General features: G+C 43.7%; 1 protein-coding gene across 2 annotated transcripts in view; it reads left to right on the top strand.

Annotated features, from left to right (window-relative positions):
• synpra (synaptoporin a) overlaps nucleotides 1-13956 on the top strand; it is a 556562-nt gene that overhangs the window by 399845 nt on the left and 142761 nt on the right. For both annotated transcript variants that reach the window (XM_072472343.1, XM_072472345.1), the window contains one exon: nucleotides 2527-2651. In XM_072472343.1, coding sequence (XP_072328444.1) covers nucleotides 2527-2651 — 125 coding nt within the window. The remainder of the gene's footprint in view (nucleotides 1-2526; nucleotides 2652-13956) is intronic.

Raw genomic sequence — 13956 nt, 5'->3', positions numbered from 1 at the left:
TCATGAGTGGTGGTAACATTTGCAATGCACAAGTGCGAGGCAATGACCATCTCCAACATGAGTTAATCTAGCCATCTCCCCTTGACATTCAACAACATTACCATCACTGAATACCCACCATCGAAGCAGAACGGTAGCATAGTGGTTAGCACTATTGCCTCACAGCGCCAGGGTCCCAGGTTTGATTCCGGCTTGGGTCACTGTTTGTGCGGAGTCTGCACGTTCTTCCCGTGTCTGCGTGGGTTTCCTCCGGGTGCTCCGGTTTCCTCCCACAAGTCCCGAAAGACGTGCTGTTAGGTAATTTCGACATTCTGAATTCTCCCTCAGTGTACCTGAACAGGCGCTGGAATGTGGCGACTAGGGACTTTTCACAGTAACTTCATTGCAGTGTTAATGTAAGCCTACTTGTTCCAAGAAAGTTTATTATTATAAAATTAAGAATATGACAATACAATTCTTCATTTACACATGTTTTAAACTAAATGGGGAACATTTAAAAGTCTAACTTCTGAGTCTACTTTCAAAAATCTTTTAACTGAGTCTCTGATGATGGCTTAGCATGGACTTGATGGACCAAGTGGCCTCTTTCTGTGCCGTAAATGACACAACGGCACATGGAAACTACTAGGCGAACAGCAATGGGGAATAGAGAAAGTCAGTAACTTTGACACCCCAGATGAAAGAAGTTTCTCCCAACTGGACACACAATTATGTTATTGATGAATTCAAGTTCAGTTGGCTACGGATGTTCTTGTGGATTTCAGTTGCTTTTAAATCTGATTTACATGTCAAGCAGTTTAACTCTGAGAAAAACACCTTTGTGGTTGACACGTTCACAACTGTAACGTTCACAAATATTATGCAGTTCAGTGATGGCATTTCAATTGTAATTATTGCTATTAAAGCCCCCTGGGTGGTCGGGGACAAGGCAGGGTGGTACGCTGGCACTCCCTCTGGCATCTGGGCACCTTAACATTTCCAGACTGGCACCTTGGCTCTGTGGAACTCCCAGGGTGTCGGGGCAATGCCAGGGTGCCAGTCTGGCAGGACCAGGATGCCCAGGTACCAGGTTAGCACTGCCAGGGGAGGGCCCGGGGGAGGGCCTTGCCCATTAGAGTGGGGGTGGATGAGAGGGGCCTCAAGAATGTTGGGGGGGGGGGGTGAAGGGGATTGTTGAGAAAGCGGGGAGGGACTGAAAGTGGGGGGGGGGGGGGGGTTGTAAAAATCGGGGCTGCAGTTCAAAATGGCGTCCGATCTGTGAGGGCCCATGCCTGCTGGCAAGCTGAAATCGACGAAAGTGTGGCCTCGGCGATGAGAAGCTCCCATAGCGGGGTCAATCTCGGCACTGCAGCCACCGAGAAACGCCCTGCCAAACACGCCCAAACAGGCTGAATCGCATCCCTCATGTTGACTTGAACTAGATGATCTGACAATATGAAGTTATTCTGCCTTTTCAATTGAACTGATGCGCTTAATATCAGGATTAAAGCAGAATCGTTGATTGTTTTGTAGTGTCCCTTACAAAATATCTCAAACTTGTGATTATAGGAAATGCAGGTTTGTTACAGCCTAAATATTACAAGCCCAAGTAGAGAGAAGTGATAAAAGCGTGTTTTCACCCAAACTTAATTATTATTCTAACGTATCCATTCAGACTGTCATAAGTTAATGTTTCTTAAATGGTCAGCATGTTTCAAAATTTCAAGAAGACTGCAGATCACATAGTTTGCATTGAGTTTTCAGTTTGTGTTTTCCATAACACTGCACTTCTTTGACAGCCTCCTGTCTTTTGAGGCACTGGTCAGCACTGCATGTAAATTATTACAATCAATAGCTTGGTCAGTGGAACATAACATGGCAAATGATTTCTGAAAATAGGGATGGAAGAAAGTGAACTGAGAAATTAGGTTGGTCATGTTGCCCTTCATTTAAGTGTACTTGAGTATTCAATAGAATCAGAGTGTATTTTGAATTGCTATTTATTTGTCTCCATGCACATCCAATTCTAAATTCATTTTGATGTACTCCGCACTGGCACTTGAGAACTAATATATGTGCTTGGTGATTCCCATTAGAACTTTGGTAGGGGATGAAAGAAACACTTTACAGACTAAACCTTTGACTAATGTATATTGTAACCGTGGTGTCCTCTTAAGTATGCCATTCCGAGAAAGAAGCTACATTTTTTAAATGATTTGCTAAGAAGCTTTCCATCTGCACTGCTCAGAGCAGGAAATATGTGGGCTGGCTGCTTAATATGCTGATTGCTTCTTCACTCCTAAGCCTCAGACACATATAAGTCCAGGAGCACCAGTCGTTTCCATAAGTACACAGTGCAATCTATTCCGATCACTGTACCAACATCCAAATATTTTCCAAATGAGCCATGTTACAAATGTAATATTTACAACTTACATTCTTCATTCAACCTTGTCAGTAGAAAAGAGTATTTCACTGTGCGGGACATTTAAGTTTAAAATAAATACCAACTTATGTCTAAATCAAAACATTTTTTTTCCCCGACAGATTTTTGCAATCTTTGCATTTGCAACATGTGGTGGTTACTCTGGAGCACTGAAAGTCAGTGTGGACTGTGCGAACAAGTCAGAAAGTAACCTGAACATTGAGATAGGATTCTCTTATCCTTTCAGGTATGCTTTTCAATTCATCCTATGTGTACCATAATCCTTAATCCTTCATTTGTGAGTTCAGAAACAGGCTGTCAGAGATCTGTGTGAAGTTCTACACTGTAAATTCATTCTGTTTCAGAATTTGCATGGGTTACCTCCTTAATAAGTTAATTAATTATTCTGTCCGAATGTCGCTTTTATGTGTGTATATTTGGTGAAATTTGAATTCAATAAAAATCTGGAATTAAAAGTCTAATGATGACCATGGAACCATTGTTGATTGTCATAAAAACCCATCTGGTTCACTCATGTCCTTCAGGGAAGGAAATCTGCCATTCTTACCTGGTCTGGCCTACATGGGACCCACAACAATGTGGTTGATTCATAAATGCACTCCACTCAGGATGGGCAATAAATGTTGAATCCTATGAATGATTTTTTAAAAAATTTAAATTTGATGTATCTCATTCATTAAGCAACCTCTAATGGCAAACCTACTGGAGAAGATGGTAATAAGCTCAGCACCCAGGACTGTAGCAGTGCACACTTCTTGTTGACCGTAGTAAGACAAGAAAGCTTACCCAAGGACAGAAAATCTTAGGAAATCGAAACTGTTAAATTGTGTTGGATTGATCCTGGTATATTCACCTGCAGTTTGGCTGTTGGAAGGCTGTTTCAGTAGACAAAACTGCGGCTGGCCTTGCAGGACACACTCGGGAAGCTCTGGCCTTGCAGGACACACTCGGGAAGCTCTGGCCTTGCAGGACACACTCGGGAAGCTCTGGCCTTGCAGGACACACTCGGGAAACTCTGGCCTTGCAGGACACACTCGGGAAGCTCTGGCCTTGCAGGACACACTCGGGAAGCTCTGGCCTTGCAGGACACACTCGGGAAGCTCTGGCCTTGGAACCCAGCTTTGGATTGCACCACCTCAGCCTGGGTGGCAGCAATCTCGGCTGCCTGCTGAACAACTGTAAGGGCACAAGTGGAGTGAAAAGGCGGGATATATCGGCTGTTCATGCCGGCAGGAAAGTCCGGTCCCACGCTGGCGCATGGGTTTCCTGGCAATGAGGGGCGCTGTCAACAGGAAATCTCATTGACAATGGGGGGACAGGTAGAACCCGCTGGCGGGGTGGCCGGTAAATCCCGCCCTATGTCAAAGGAGCACAAATGGTGTCATTCGGAGATGTCATTCTGATGTCATCCTGCAGTCTTAGTAATCTGATGGTGCTCAGTTTACTGGACTGTTGAGAGGGCCTCCATGTCATTTGAGCACTGGTATCGGTGTCCATGATGGCAGCATCGCATCAAGCTAGGCTATGTGACAACAAACATGGACTTCATGACTTCTGTTTGAGCTTCTACTGCAGCACTATGATGTCGGCTAGCTTATGCCTGTGCTACTATAGAACCTGACACACCAGTCACTGACTGCTGCATCACAGCTTTGTCTACAAGTGCTGTCATGGAGTTGGCCACCACTCCTATGCTGGAAAGGATGGGCTGCAACTGTGCGCAAAACCCTGTGCCCAGATTGTGCTGGACTCTTCCATGGTCCATGGCTGTTGATGACTTGCTCTTTGGCAGGTCTGCCCGTGCACCATGCATCTTTATTTGCACGCCCATTAGCATTCTCCTATCTAACACCCCATCAAAGTTCTCTGCAACATTTGCAATCTTGCTCTCTGGGAAGCTGTCAATGTGCTCTCCCCTCTCCATGGTCTGGCTACAACACATTCATTCCTGGTGACTCACTACATGTTGGTCCCACCTCTTTGCTGCCCAGTAAAATATTCAGTGTCAATATCTTAGCTGACACTTGTGAGTTTCAAATAAAGTGACAATGCTTCTTCATGAGTCATCTGCTCACACCCATTATAGGCCAGCTAGGTGACAGGCTTGGGTATCTGAAAGGATAAAGGCAGTATGGGAGGGTTGGAGCGAAGGAAGTAGGGCCTTGTAGAAAACAAGAGATCCATGGTCGGATCATGTGTAGTTGGCACTTCATGGCAACTTGCAGAATGAGAGTGAAATGGGATTTGAGAAGGTGTAAAAGCAGTGACATACTACTGGCATGGATATTCTTGGTGATGTTGTTTGCAACTGCCTGCCACAATCGATCCAATGATTCACAGTGCCCTCCCTTCCAAGGGGCTGATGAAATGGAAACATGCCAGTCCTCTGCCTCTGCTCTGGACAGTCCTTAATCCGTGGTGAAATAATAAAAATAAGTGGGAATACTGGTATGCATCATTGACTAAAATTCAGTGCATATCGACTTTAATGGGCAAGGGTTGTAATTTGTGGCCTGCCCACACCAGTTGGATGTAGGCAACATGTGAATTGGCACTGCCACCCACTTTACCTGCTTGTAGCTATGGGCCAAGCAGTTCTTGTGCTGCTGGTTGTCCCTGCAGGGAGCATTTGTACCATAGTACCATTAGGGGAAGGTGAAACATCTGGATGTTATGTGCGAGTCCTGTGAGCCAGGCAATGTTGCTAAGTGAGTAATAGGGGCGTGATGCATTCAGCAGCGTGAGAAGATGTTGGTGCGAAGGACTGAAAATGCTATTGGTAGATTTTTCTAAAGTATTAACATTTCACCACTAACCTGCTAACAGAAGAACTCAGCCCCTGTACTACAACTCCGAACTAGGACCAATTACACAAAGGCTCATCACCTCTTTGGTAAGTTGGCAGAGGAGATCATCTGTTTGTTGCACAACTGGACTGATTCCCTTGCAATCTGAATTTACTGCTGTGGCAGTGAAAATGAAAATGTACACTTTATTTTTTTCAAAATGATGCAAATGTATACAACTGTCCAATAACAGAAGTGTTATGAATAATTCAGATTTGTTTTATAAATTTCCATTATGTATTCAAAGTAGGATTTTAAAAAAAATTGTTGTAAGGACATAAAACAGTGATTTGTGGTAAATGGTTGTTTTTCAACCTGGAGGATGGTCAGCAATGATGTTCCCAGTGCCAATGCTAGGATCACTGCTTTTTTTGATGATGTGGAGATGCCAGCGTTGGACTGGGGTGAGCACAGTAAGAAGTCTTACAACAGCAGGTTAAAGTCCAACAGGTTTGTTTCAAATCACTAGCTTTCGGAGCACTGCTCCTTCCTCGGGTGAATCCTCACCTGAGGAAGGAGTAGTGCTCCAAAAGCTAGTGATTTGAAACAAACCTGTTGGACATTAACCTGTTGTAAGACTTCGTACTGTGCTTTTTTTGATATAAGTAAATGACCTGGATAATAGAATACAGAGTGAACTTCTAAAAAATTGCCAATGATACCAACCGTGGCTGTTTGGCAAACACTGAAGGTGTTGATTGCAACAGGATATAGATAGGATAGAAGAATGGACCAGCAAAACGTGGGAGATGGAATTCAAAGGAGATATGTGAGGTGATGTATTTTTTAGAAGAGATAGAGAGAGAGAGACAATGTGGAATAAATGGGACCGCTCTAAATAGTGTGCAGAAACAGAGGGACCTGGGGTTCATGTGCATAGATCTTTGAAGGTGGCAGGACACATTTAAACAAAGGTACTGAATACAAAAGCAGGGAAAAGTGTGGTCAGAAAGACCAAGGAACTGAACATCGATTTCATGAAGCATAGCACGATACACACTCGCGTTTGCATCAATGGCTCCGAAATGGAGATGGTCGCTAGCTTAAGTTTGTGGGGGTCATCATCACCAACAGTCTGCCCTGATCCACACACGTGATGCAACCGTCAAGAAAGCCCAACAACGTCTCTACTTCCTATGGAAGCTAAAGAAATTCGGCATGTCTTTATTGACCCTCACAAACTTCTACAGATGTGCGATAGAGAGCATCCTATCCGGCTGCATCGGAACTTGGTATGGCAACTGCTCCGTCCAAGATCGCAAGGAACTGCAGAGTGTGGTGAACTCAGCCCAACGCATCACACAAGCTTGCCACCCTTATATTGAGTCTCTAGACACCTCCTGCTGTCTCAGGAAGGCAGACAACATTATCAGAGACCCCCCCCCCCCCCCCCACCCAAGCATTGCCTTCTTCCAGACCTTTCCATCGGGCAGAAGGTACAGAAGTATGAAGACCCACACATCCAGACTTAGGAACAGCTTCTTCTCCACAGCTACAAGACTCCTCAACTACTCCCCACTTCGACTGATCTGTTCCCTGCAGGAATACTATTCACAACGCCCTATGCTGCTCTTGCTCATGTATTTGCTTTGTTTGGCCCCTTGTTCCGCACTGTAACCAATCACTGTTTGTCAATGTACCATTTGTTAATGTACTCTGTTGATTATTCTTTTTATCTACTACGTACGTATTGTGTACGTTCCCTCGGCTGCAGAAAAATACTTTTCACTGTACTTCGGTACATGTGACAGTAAATCAAATCAAATCCAAATCAAATCAAAAGATGTGCAAATCATTCTAAAATTGCCCCTTAGAGTCCAAGGATATGCAGGTTAGATGGGGTTATGGGGATAAGGAGTTTGCCAAGATAAGGTGTTCTTTCAGAGGGTCGGTGCAGACCCGATGGGGCAAATGGCCTCCTTCTGCACTGTCGGGTTTCTATGGATCTCTGGAGGTCATGCTGAATCGCTGTATAAAACTATGGTTAGGTCACAACTAGAGCATTGCATCCAAATTCGGTCACCGCATTTTAGGACAGACGTGAGGGTCCTTGAGAGGGTGCAGAGGAGATTTACCAGAATAGTCCCAGGAATGGGGGAATTTTAGCTACAAGTTTAGCTTGGAAAAGTTGTTCTCCTTGGAGTAAAGGAGGAGAAATGTGAAAGAACCGTACAAGGTTATGACAGGTTTGGGTAAAGAAGGAAAAACGGATCCTGTTAGCTGGTCGTACAATGAGTAGGGAACACGGACTTAACATTAGGGGCAAGAGATGCTGGGGGAATGTGTCTGCAACTAGTGGTGATGACCAGCCTTACAAGGTGTAAGCGGAAAGGAAGTTGGATGGGTACTTGGGGAAAATCAACTCGGAGGCCACAGGGAAAGAGCAGAGGATCGGGACTGACTTGATTGCTCTTCAGAGAGCCAGAATGAACTTGATGGGCTGAACAGTTTCCTTCTGTGCTATAATGATTCTAATTTATTGCCATTCAAAGCAGCTTTTAATGGCCAACGCATTCTAAACATTCAATTACATTTTATTTAAATAATGGTCAAAATCAATTAATTAAATCAATGTGTCACACTAATTATAAAATTCTAACTTAACAATTAGTTGATTGCACCAAGTACGTGTGTGGAATTTATGTGATGATATTACAAACATAAATTTATAAGATATTAGCCGTATATAAGGAAATTCTGACGATCTTTATGAGCTAACCTGATTCATATTCTCTAAGAAATGAACTCTATGCTTCAATTCCTGCTTATGCTGCTGTGTCATGTTTATCTATGGTCTTCATTCAGGCACGCTGTATAACTCACTGGAAGGCTGTCAGGTTAGGTTTAAGTAAGACCTGGGAGAGATCACAGTCACAGAGAAAGGGGAAGCAGAGTGGCAGAGTCCCAGATTATTTTGGTGGCATCTGGAAGAGTGGCCCTCTCCTCCTATCTCTGCAAAAATAATTTAACATTTGCCTCCTCAGCTCTATCACTCGTAAAGCTACCTGCGAAATGCATTCTGCACACTCCAAACAGTTCTCGTCTTAAATGACTATAGAGGACAGTCGCCAAGTCTTAAAATCTGTACGTTAAAAGGGGTCGAACACTTGAAATAGGCAATTACTTCAGCCGCCCAGCAATTGACTCTTGAGAAAGTGGCAATGGGTCTTTCACCACTGCTATCAGGCCTTTACTGAGGCCTTTACGCTGATTTTGGCAATTAAGTTAAAATCAGTTTCATTCTATCGAAATGAAAGGCTTTTGCTTTCAAGCCTCTTGCGATATTGAAAAACACATCATTTAAAACATATTATCTACATATGTCTTATCACATGTTATAAAATCTACTTTTTAAAATAATCTAATAATTGCCTTAATTAAATCATCCATATTTTTAATAGATGTTTATATATACATATCTATTAATTAGAAATTCATGTTGGCTCTGCCTACTACAAAAGGAAATGAGTGTCACAGCTGTTACTATGACAACTGCTATTGTATTTTCCCTACTATTACTCATAAGAATAGTTTTGTAGGTTTCTCCGTGAATTAATTTGCAATATTGTGCATGTAGATCAACAGAGTGCAAGCATTGTCCTAAGTTATGTGTGTTTTTTTCATCTCTACATGGTATTTGCATGTTGGTTATAATTCACACAGATTATTCACACAGTAAATGCCCTACATTGCAAACAAACAGCTGTATTTTTCAATTTAACTGTTGGTTGAAGGATGGAAATTGTCAGAAATAAAGCACATCTGAATTCTGGTTTGTTGGTAAGGGTTTCTTTGTTTTCCTTTTTTAAATTATTTTCTTTCTCAATACAACAATAACAAAATTTGCATATGTAAAGCAGCTTTAATGCAGTAAAATTCCATAGGCGCTTTGCAGAAGTGTTAGCAGATGCTTGGTCAAATGGAGAGGTTTTACAGAGTGTCTTAATGGAGGAGTGAGAGGCAAGCAGGTTTAGGAAGGAAGTTCCAGAGCTTCAGGCCCAGGCAGCTGACTGTATGGGTACCAATGGTGTGTGGAAGGAAAGTGGAGATGCATGAGATGCCAGAATTCATGGAGCGCAGAGTTCTTGGGCAGTTGTATGGCTGGAGGAGATTGCAGATGGATGAGAATTTTAAATCTGAGTCTTTGGTAATCGCGGAGGTGCTTGTTAAAGGGAGAACAGGACTTGGTTCAAGTTGGGATAAGGACAGAAGATGGATGAACTCAAGTTTACAAAGGGTGGAAGATGGGAGGCTGGCAGGAGATTATTGGAATAATTGAGTCTGGAGTTAAGAAAGGCATGAAAGAAGGCTTGAGCAGCAGGTTTCAATGCGTGGTTCATTCAAACTTGCATCTTCCATTTCATTCTGACATTGATCTTCCTGATCTAATCACTCTCTGATTATTTCTAAATATGTAAACAGAAAATGCTCCTAATTGTGACGTGAACATAAATTTTTGTTAATAAATAAAATAGATGGTAATGTCCCAGAGAAAAATAAAAGACCAGTAATTGACTGGATTTTACCATTTGTGTCGAGGGTGGGGCTGTGAAATTGCCGACAGCTGTGAGTTTGATTGACAATCATTAAATTGTCCAATAAAGAACACTTTTCATTCTCCTTTTCCTGAGAAAAGAATATACCTGCTTTGTCTATTTGTCAGCTCGCATTGTTTTATAATGAAAATATTTTAAAATATGCAATTTTTATACACTTAAATGTTTGTAATAATCATCATATACTAGGGATTGTCACATTCTTTTAGACCAGTGCTTTCTTCTGCGACTGCTAGCTGACAGCAATTGTATGGCCTAAAATAAACAATTCCAAGAAATATTATTCATTTTTGCTGCTGTTCCTAAGATTTCTACAGCCAAGAATCATGACAATTTACTGTGGTAAAAATAGAAGGAACAATAACTAATTATCAGTTAACAGTCTACACTGCATGACAATTTCCTGTGTGTGATTCACATCAAACCCATGATCCGTGAAATAGTTCCCCTACTGCATTGGAAATTATGCACTACTCTGGTAGTAATGATGATGTGGAGATGCCCGCGTTGGACTCGGGTGGGCACGATAAGAATTTTTACAACACCAGGTTAAAGTCCAACAGGAGTCCCAGGAGCCGGAGTGCAGCTTGGGAATCAGGTAGGTGATTAAACTTACCCCCAGGTTCCAGCGGCCTTCAGTTCCGGGAGCGGGAGAGAAAGAGCCGGAGTGCAGTTTGGGGATCAGGTAGGTGATTAAACTTACCCCCAGGATCCAGCGGCCTTCATTTCCGGGAGTGGGAGAGAACGAGCCGGAGTGCAGCTTGGGAATCAGGTAGGTGATTAAACTTACCCCCAGGTTCCAGCGGCCTTCATTTCCGGGAGCGGGAGAGAGGCAGCCGGAATGCAGCTTGGGAATAAGGTAGGTGATATAAATTAACATTATCGATATTCTGAGTGTTCTGGCTGGGGGAAAAAAACCTGAAAAGTGACATCACAGGAAAGCTGTGACCTGATTGGCTGGTAGGGAATCTGCACTAAATTTAAAAATTAAACATTGCTAAACTAATTAAACATAATTAATTACTTAATCATAATTTAGAGGGGTATCTAAGCCAGAAACCGGAGAGTACTGTATTTAGCATTTACATTTATAGTAGAAATCTAGTGCAGTGCTAGGAAACATATACTTAACAGTAACTTTTTAAAAAAAATTATTTTTTAATTTAATTTATTAATTAGTTAACGTAATGTAAATTAGAGGGCTGCAGTGCTCTAACTGTGAGATGTGGCAGATCCGGGAGGCCCGGATGGCTACATCTGCAGAAGGTGCACCCAACTGGGGCTCCTCACAGACCGCATGGTTCAGTTGGAACAGCAGTTGGATGAACTAGGAGCATGCAGGTGGCGGAAAGCATCATAGATAACAGTTATATAGATGTGGTCACACCCAAGGTGAAGACAGAGAGATGGGTGACCACCAGAAGGGGCAGACAGTCAGTGCAGGAATCCCCTGTGGTTGTCCCCATCTCGAACATGTATACCACTTTGGATACTGTTGGGGGGATTAGCCTATCAGGGGTCAACAGCAGTAGCCAGAACAGTGGCACCATGGCTGACTCTGATGTTCAGCAGGGAGGGTCAAAGAGCAGAAGAGTAATAGTCATAGGGGACTCTATAGTCAGGGGCACAGATAGGCACTTCTGTGGGTATGAAAGAGACTCCAGGATGGTATGTTGCCTTCTTCGTGCCAGGGTCCAGGATGTCTCTGAACGGGTAGCGGGCATCCTGAAGGGGGAGGGCAAACAGGCAGAGGTCGTTGTACATATTGGTACTAACGACATAGGCAGGAAGGGGTATGAGGTCCTGCAGCAGGAGTTCAGGGAGTTCGGCAGAAAGTTAAAAGACAGGACCTCTAGGGTTGTAATCTCGGGATTACTCCCTGTGCCACATGCCAGTGAGGCTAGAAATAGGAAGATAGAGAAGCTAAACACGTGGCTAAACAGCTGATGTAGTAGGGAGGGTTTCAGTTATCTGGACCACTGGGAGTTCTTCCGGGGAAGGTGTGACCTGTATAAGAAGGACGGGTTGCATCTAAACTGGAGAGGCATAAATATCTTGGCCGCAAGGTTTGCTCGTATCACACGGGAGGGTTTAAACTAGTATGGTAGGGGTGTGGGTACCAGAGCAAGAGGTCAGAAGGTGAAAACTTTGAGGGAGATCTAGGGAATAGGGACAGTGTGGCTCTGAGGAAGAGCAGACAGGGAGGTGTTGCTGAAAACAGCAGGACTGGTGGCCTGAAGTACATATGTTTTAATGCCAGGTAAGGCAGATGAACTTAGAGCTTGGATTAGTACTTGGAACTATGATGTTGTTGCCATTACAGAGACCTGGTTGAGGGAAGGACAGGATTGGCAACTAAACGTTCCAGGATTTAGATGTTTCAGGTGGGATAGAGGGGAAGGTAAAAGGGGTGGAGGAGTTGCACTACTGGTTAGGGAGAGCATCACAGCTGTACTGAGGGCAGCGAGGATAAAAGGGTAGAGATCAGGAATAAGAAGGGTGCAGTCACAATGTTGGGGGTTTACTACAGGCCTCCCAACAGCCAGCGGGAGATAGAGCAGCAGATAGGTCGACAGATTTTGGAAAGGAGTAAAAGCAACAGGTTGTTGTGATGGGAGACTTTAACTTCCCCAATATTGACTGGGACTCACTTAGTGCTAAGGGCTTAGATGGGGCAGAGTTTGTAAGGAGCATCCAGGAGGGCTTCTTAAAACAATGTGTAGATAGTCCAACTAGGGAAGGGGCTATACTGGACCTATTATTGGGGAATGAGCCCAACCAGGTGGTTGAAGTTTCTGTAGGGGAGCATTTCGGGAACAGTGACCACAATTCAGTAAGTTTTAAAGTGCTGGTGGACAAGGATAAGAGTGGACCTAGGGTGAATGTGCTAAATTGGGGGAAGCCTAATTACAACCAGATTAGGTGGGAACTGAAGAACCTAGATTGGAGGCGGATGTTTGAGAGAAAATCAACATCTGACATGTGGGAGGCTTTCAAATGTCAGTTGAAAGGAATTCAGGACCGGCATGTTCCTGTGAGGAAGAAGGATAAATATGGCAAATTTTGGGAACCTTCGATAACGAAAGATATTGTAGGCCTCGTCAAAAAGAAAAAAGAGGCTAGAAGGCTGGGAACAGTCGAAGCCTGTGTGGAATATAAGAAAAGTAGGAAGGTACTTAAGCAAGGAGTCAGGAGGGCTAAACGGCATCACGAAAAGTCATTGGCAAATAGGGTTAATGAAAATTCCAAGGCTTTTTACAGCTACATAAAAAGCAAGAGGGTAGCCAGGGAAAGGGTTGGGCCACTGAAAGACAGGGGAGGGAATCTGTGTGGAGCCAGAGGAAATGGGTGAGGTACTAAATGAATACTTTGCATCAGTATTCACCAAAGAGAAGGAATTGGTGGATGTTGAGTCTGGACAAGGGTGTGTAGATAGCCTGGGTCACATTGAGATCCAAAAAGACGAGGTGTTGGGCGTCTTGAAAAATATTAAGGTGGATAAGTCCCCAGGAACTGATGTGATCTATCTCAGAATACTGGAGAAGGCAAGAGAGGAAATTGCTGAGGCCTTAACAGAAATCTTTGGATCCTCACTGTCTTCAGGTGATGTCCCGGAGGACTGGAGAATAGCCAATGTTGTCCCTTTGTTTAAGAAGGGTAGCAAGGATAATCCAGGCAACTACAGGCCGGTGAGCCTTATGTCAGTGCTGGGAAATTATTCTTCGAGACAGGATCTACTCCCATTTGGAAGCAAGTGGACGTGTTAGCGAGAGGCAGCACGGTTTAGTGAAGGGTGAAGGGGAGGTAGTGTCTCACTAACGTGATAGAGTTTTTCGAGGAGATCACAAATATGGTTGATGCAGGTAGGGCAGTGGATGTTTTCTGTATGGACTTCAGTAAGGCCTTTGACAAGGTCCCTCATGGCAGACTGGTACAAAAGGTGAAGTCACACGGGATCAGAGGTGAGCTGGCAAGATGGATACAAAACTGGCTAGGTCATAGAAGGCAGAAAGTAGCAATGGAAGGGTGGTTTTCTGATTGGAGGGTTGTGACTAGTGGTGTTCCGCAGGGATCAGTGCTGGGACCTTTGCTGTCCGTAGTATATATAAATGATTTGGAGGAAAATGTA

The sequence above is a fragment of the Scyliorhinus torazame genome, chromosome 13, assembly GCF_047496885.1.
Source record: "Scyliorhinus torazame isolate Kashiwa2021f chromosome 13, sScyTor2.1, whole genome shotgun sequence".
Lineage (NCBI taxonomy): Eukaryota > Metazoa > Chordata > Chondrichthyes > Carcharhiniformes > Scyliorhinidae > Scyliorhinus > Scyliorhinus torazame.
The sequence above is the reverse complement of the archived record's forward strand: the minus strand, read 5'-3'. Positions and strand labels throughout refer to the sequence as shown.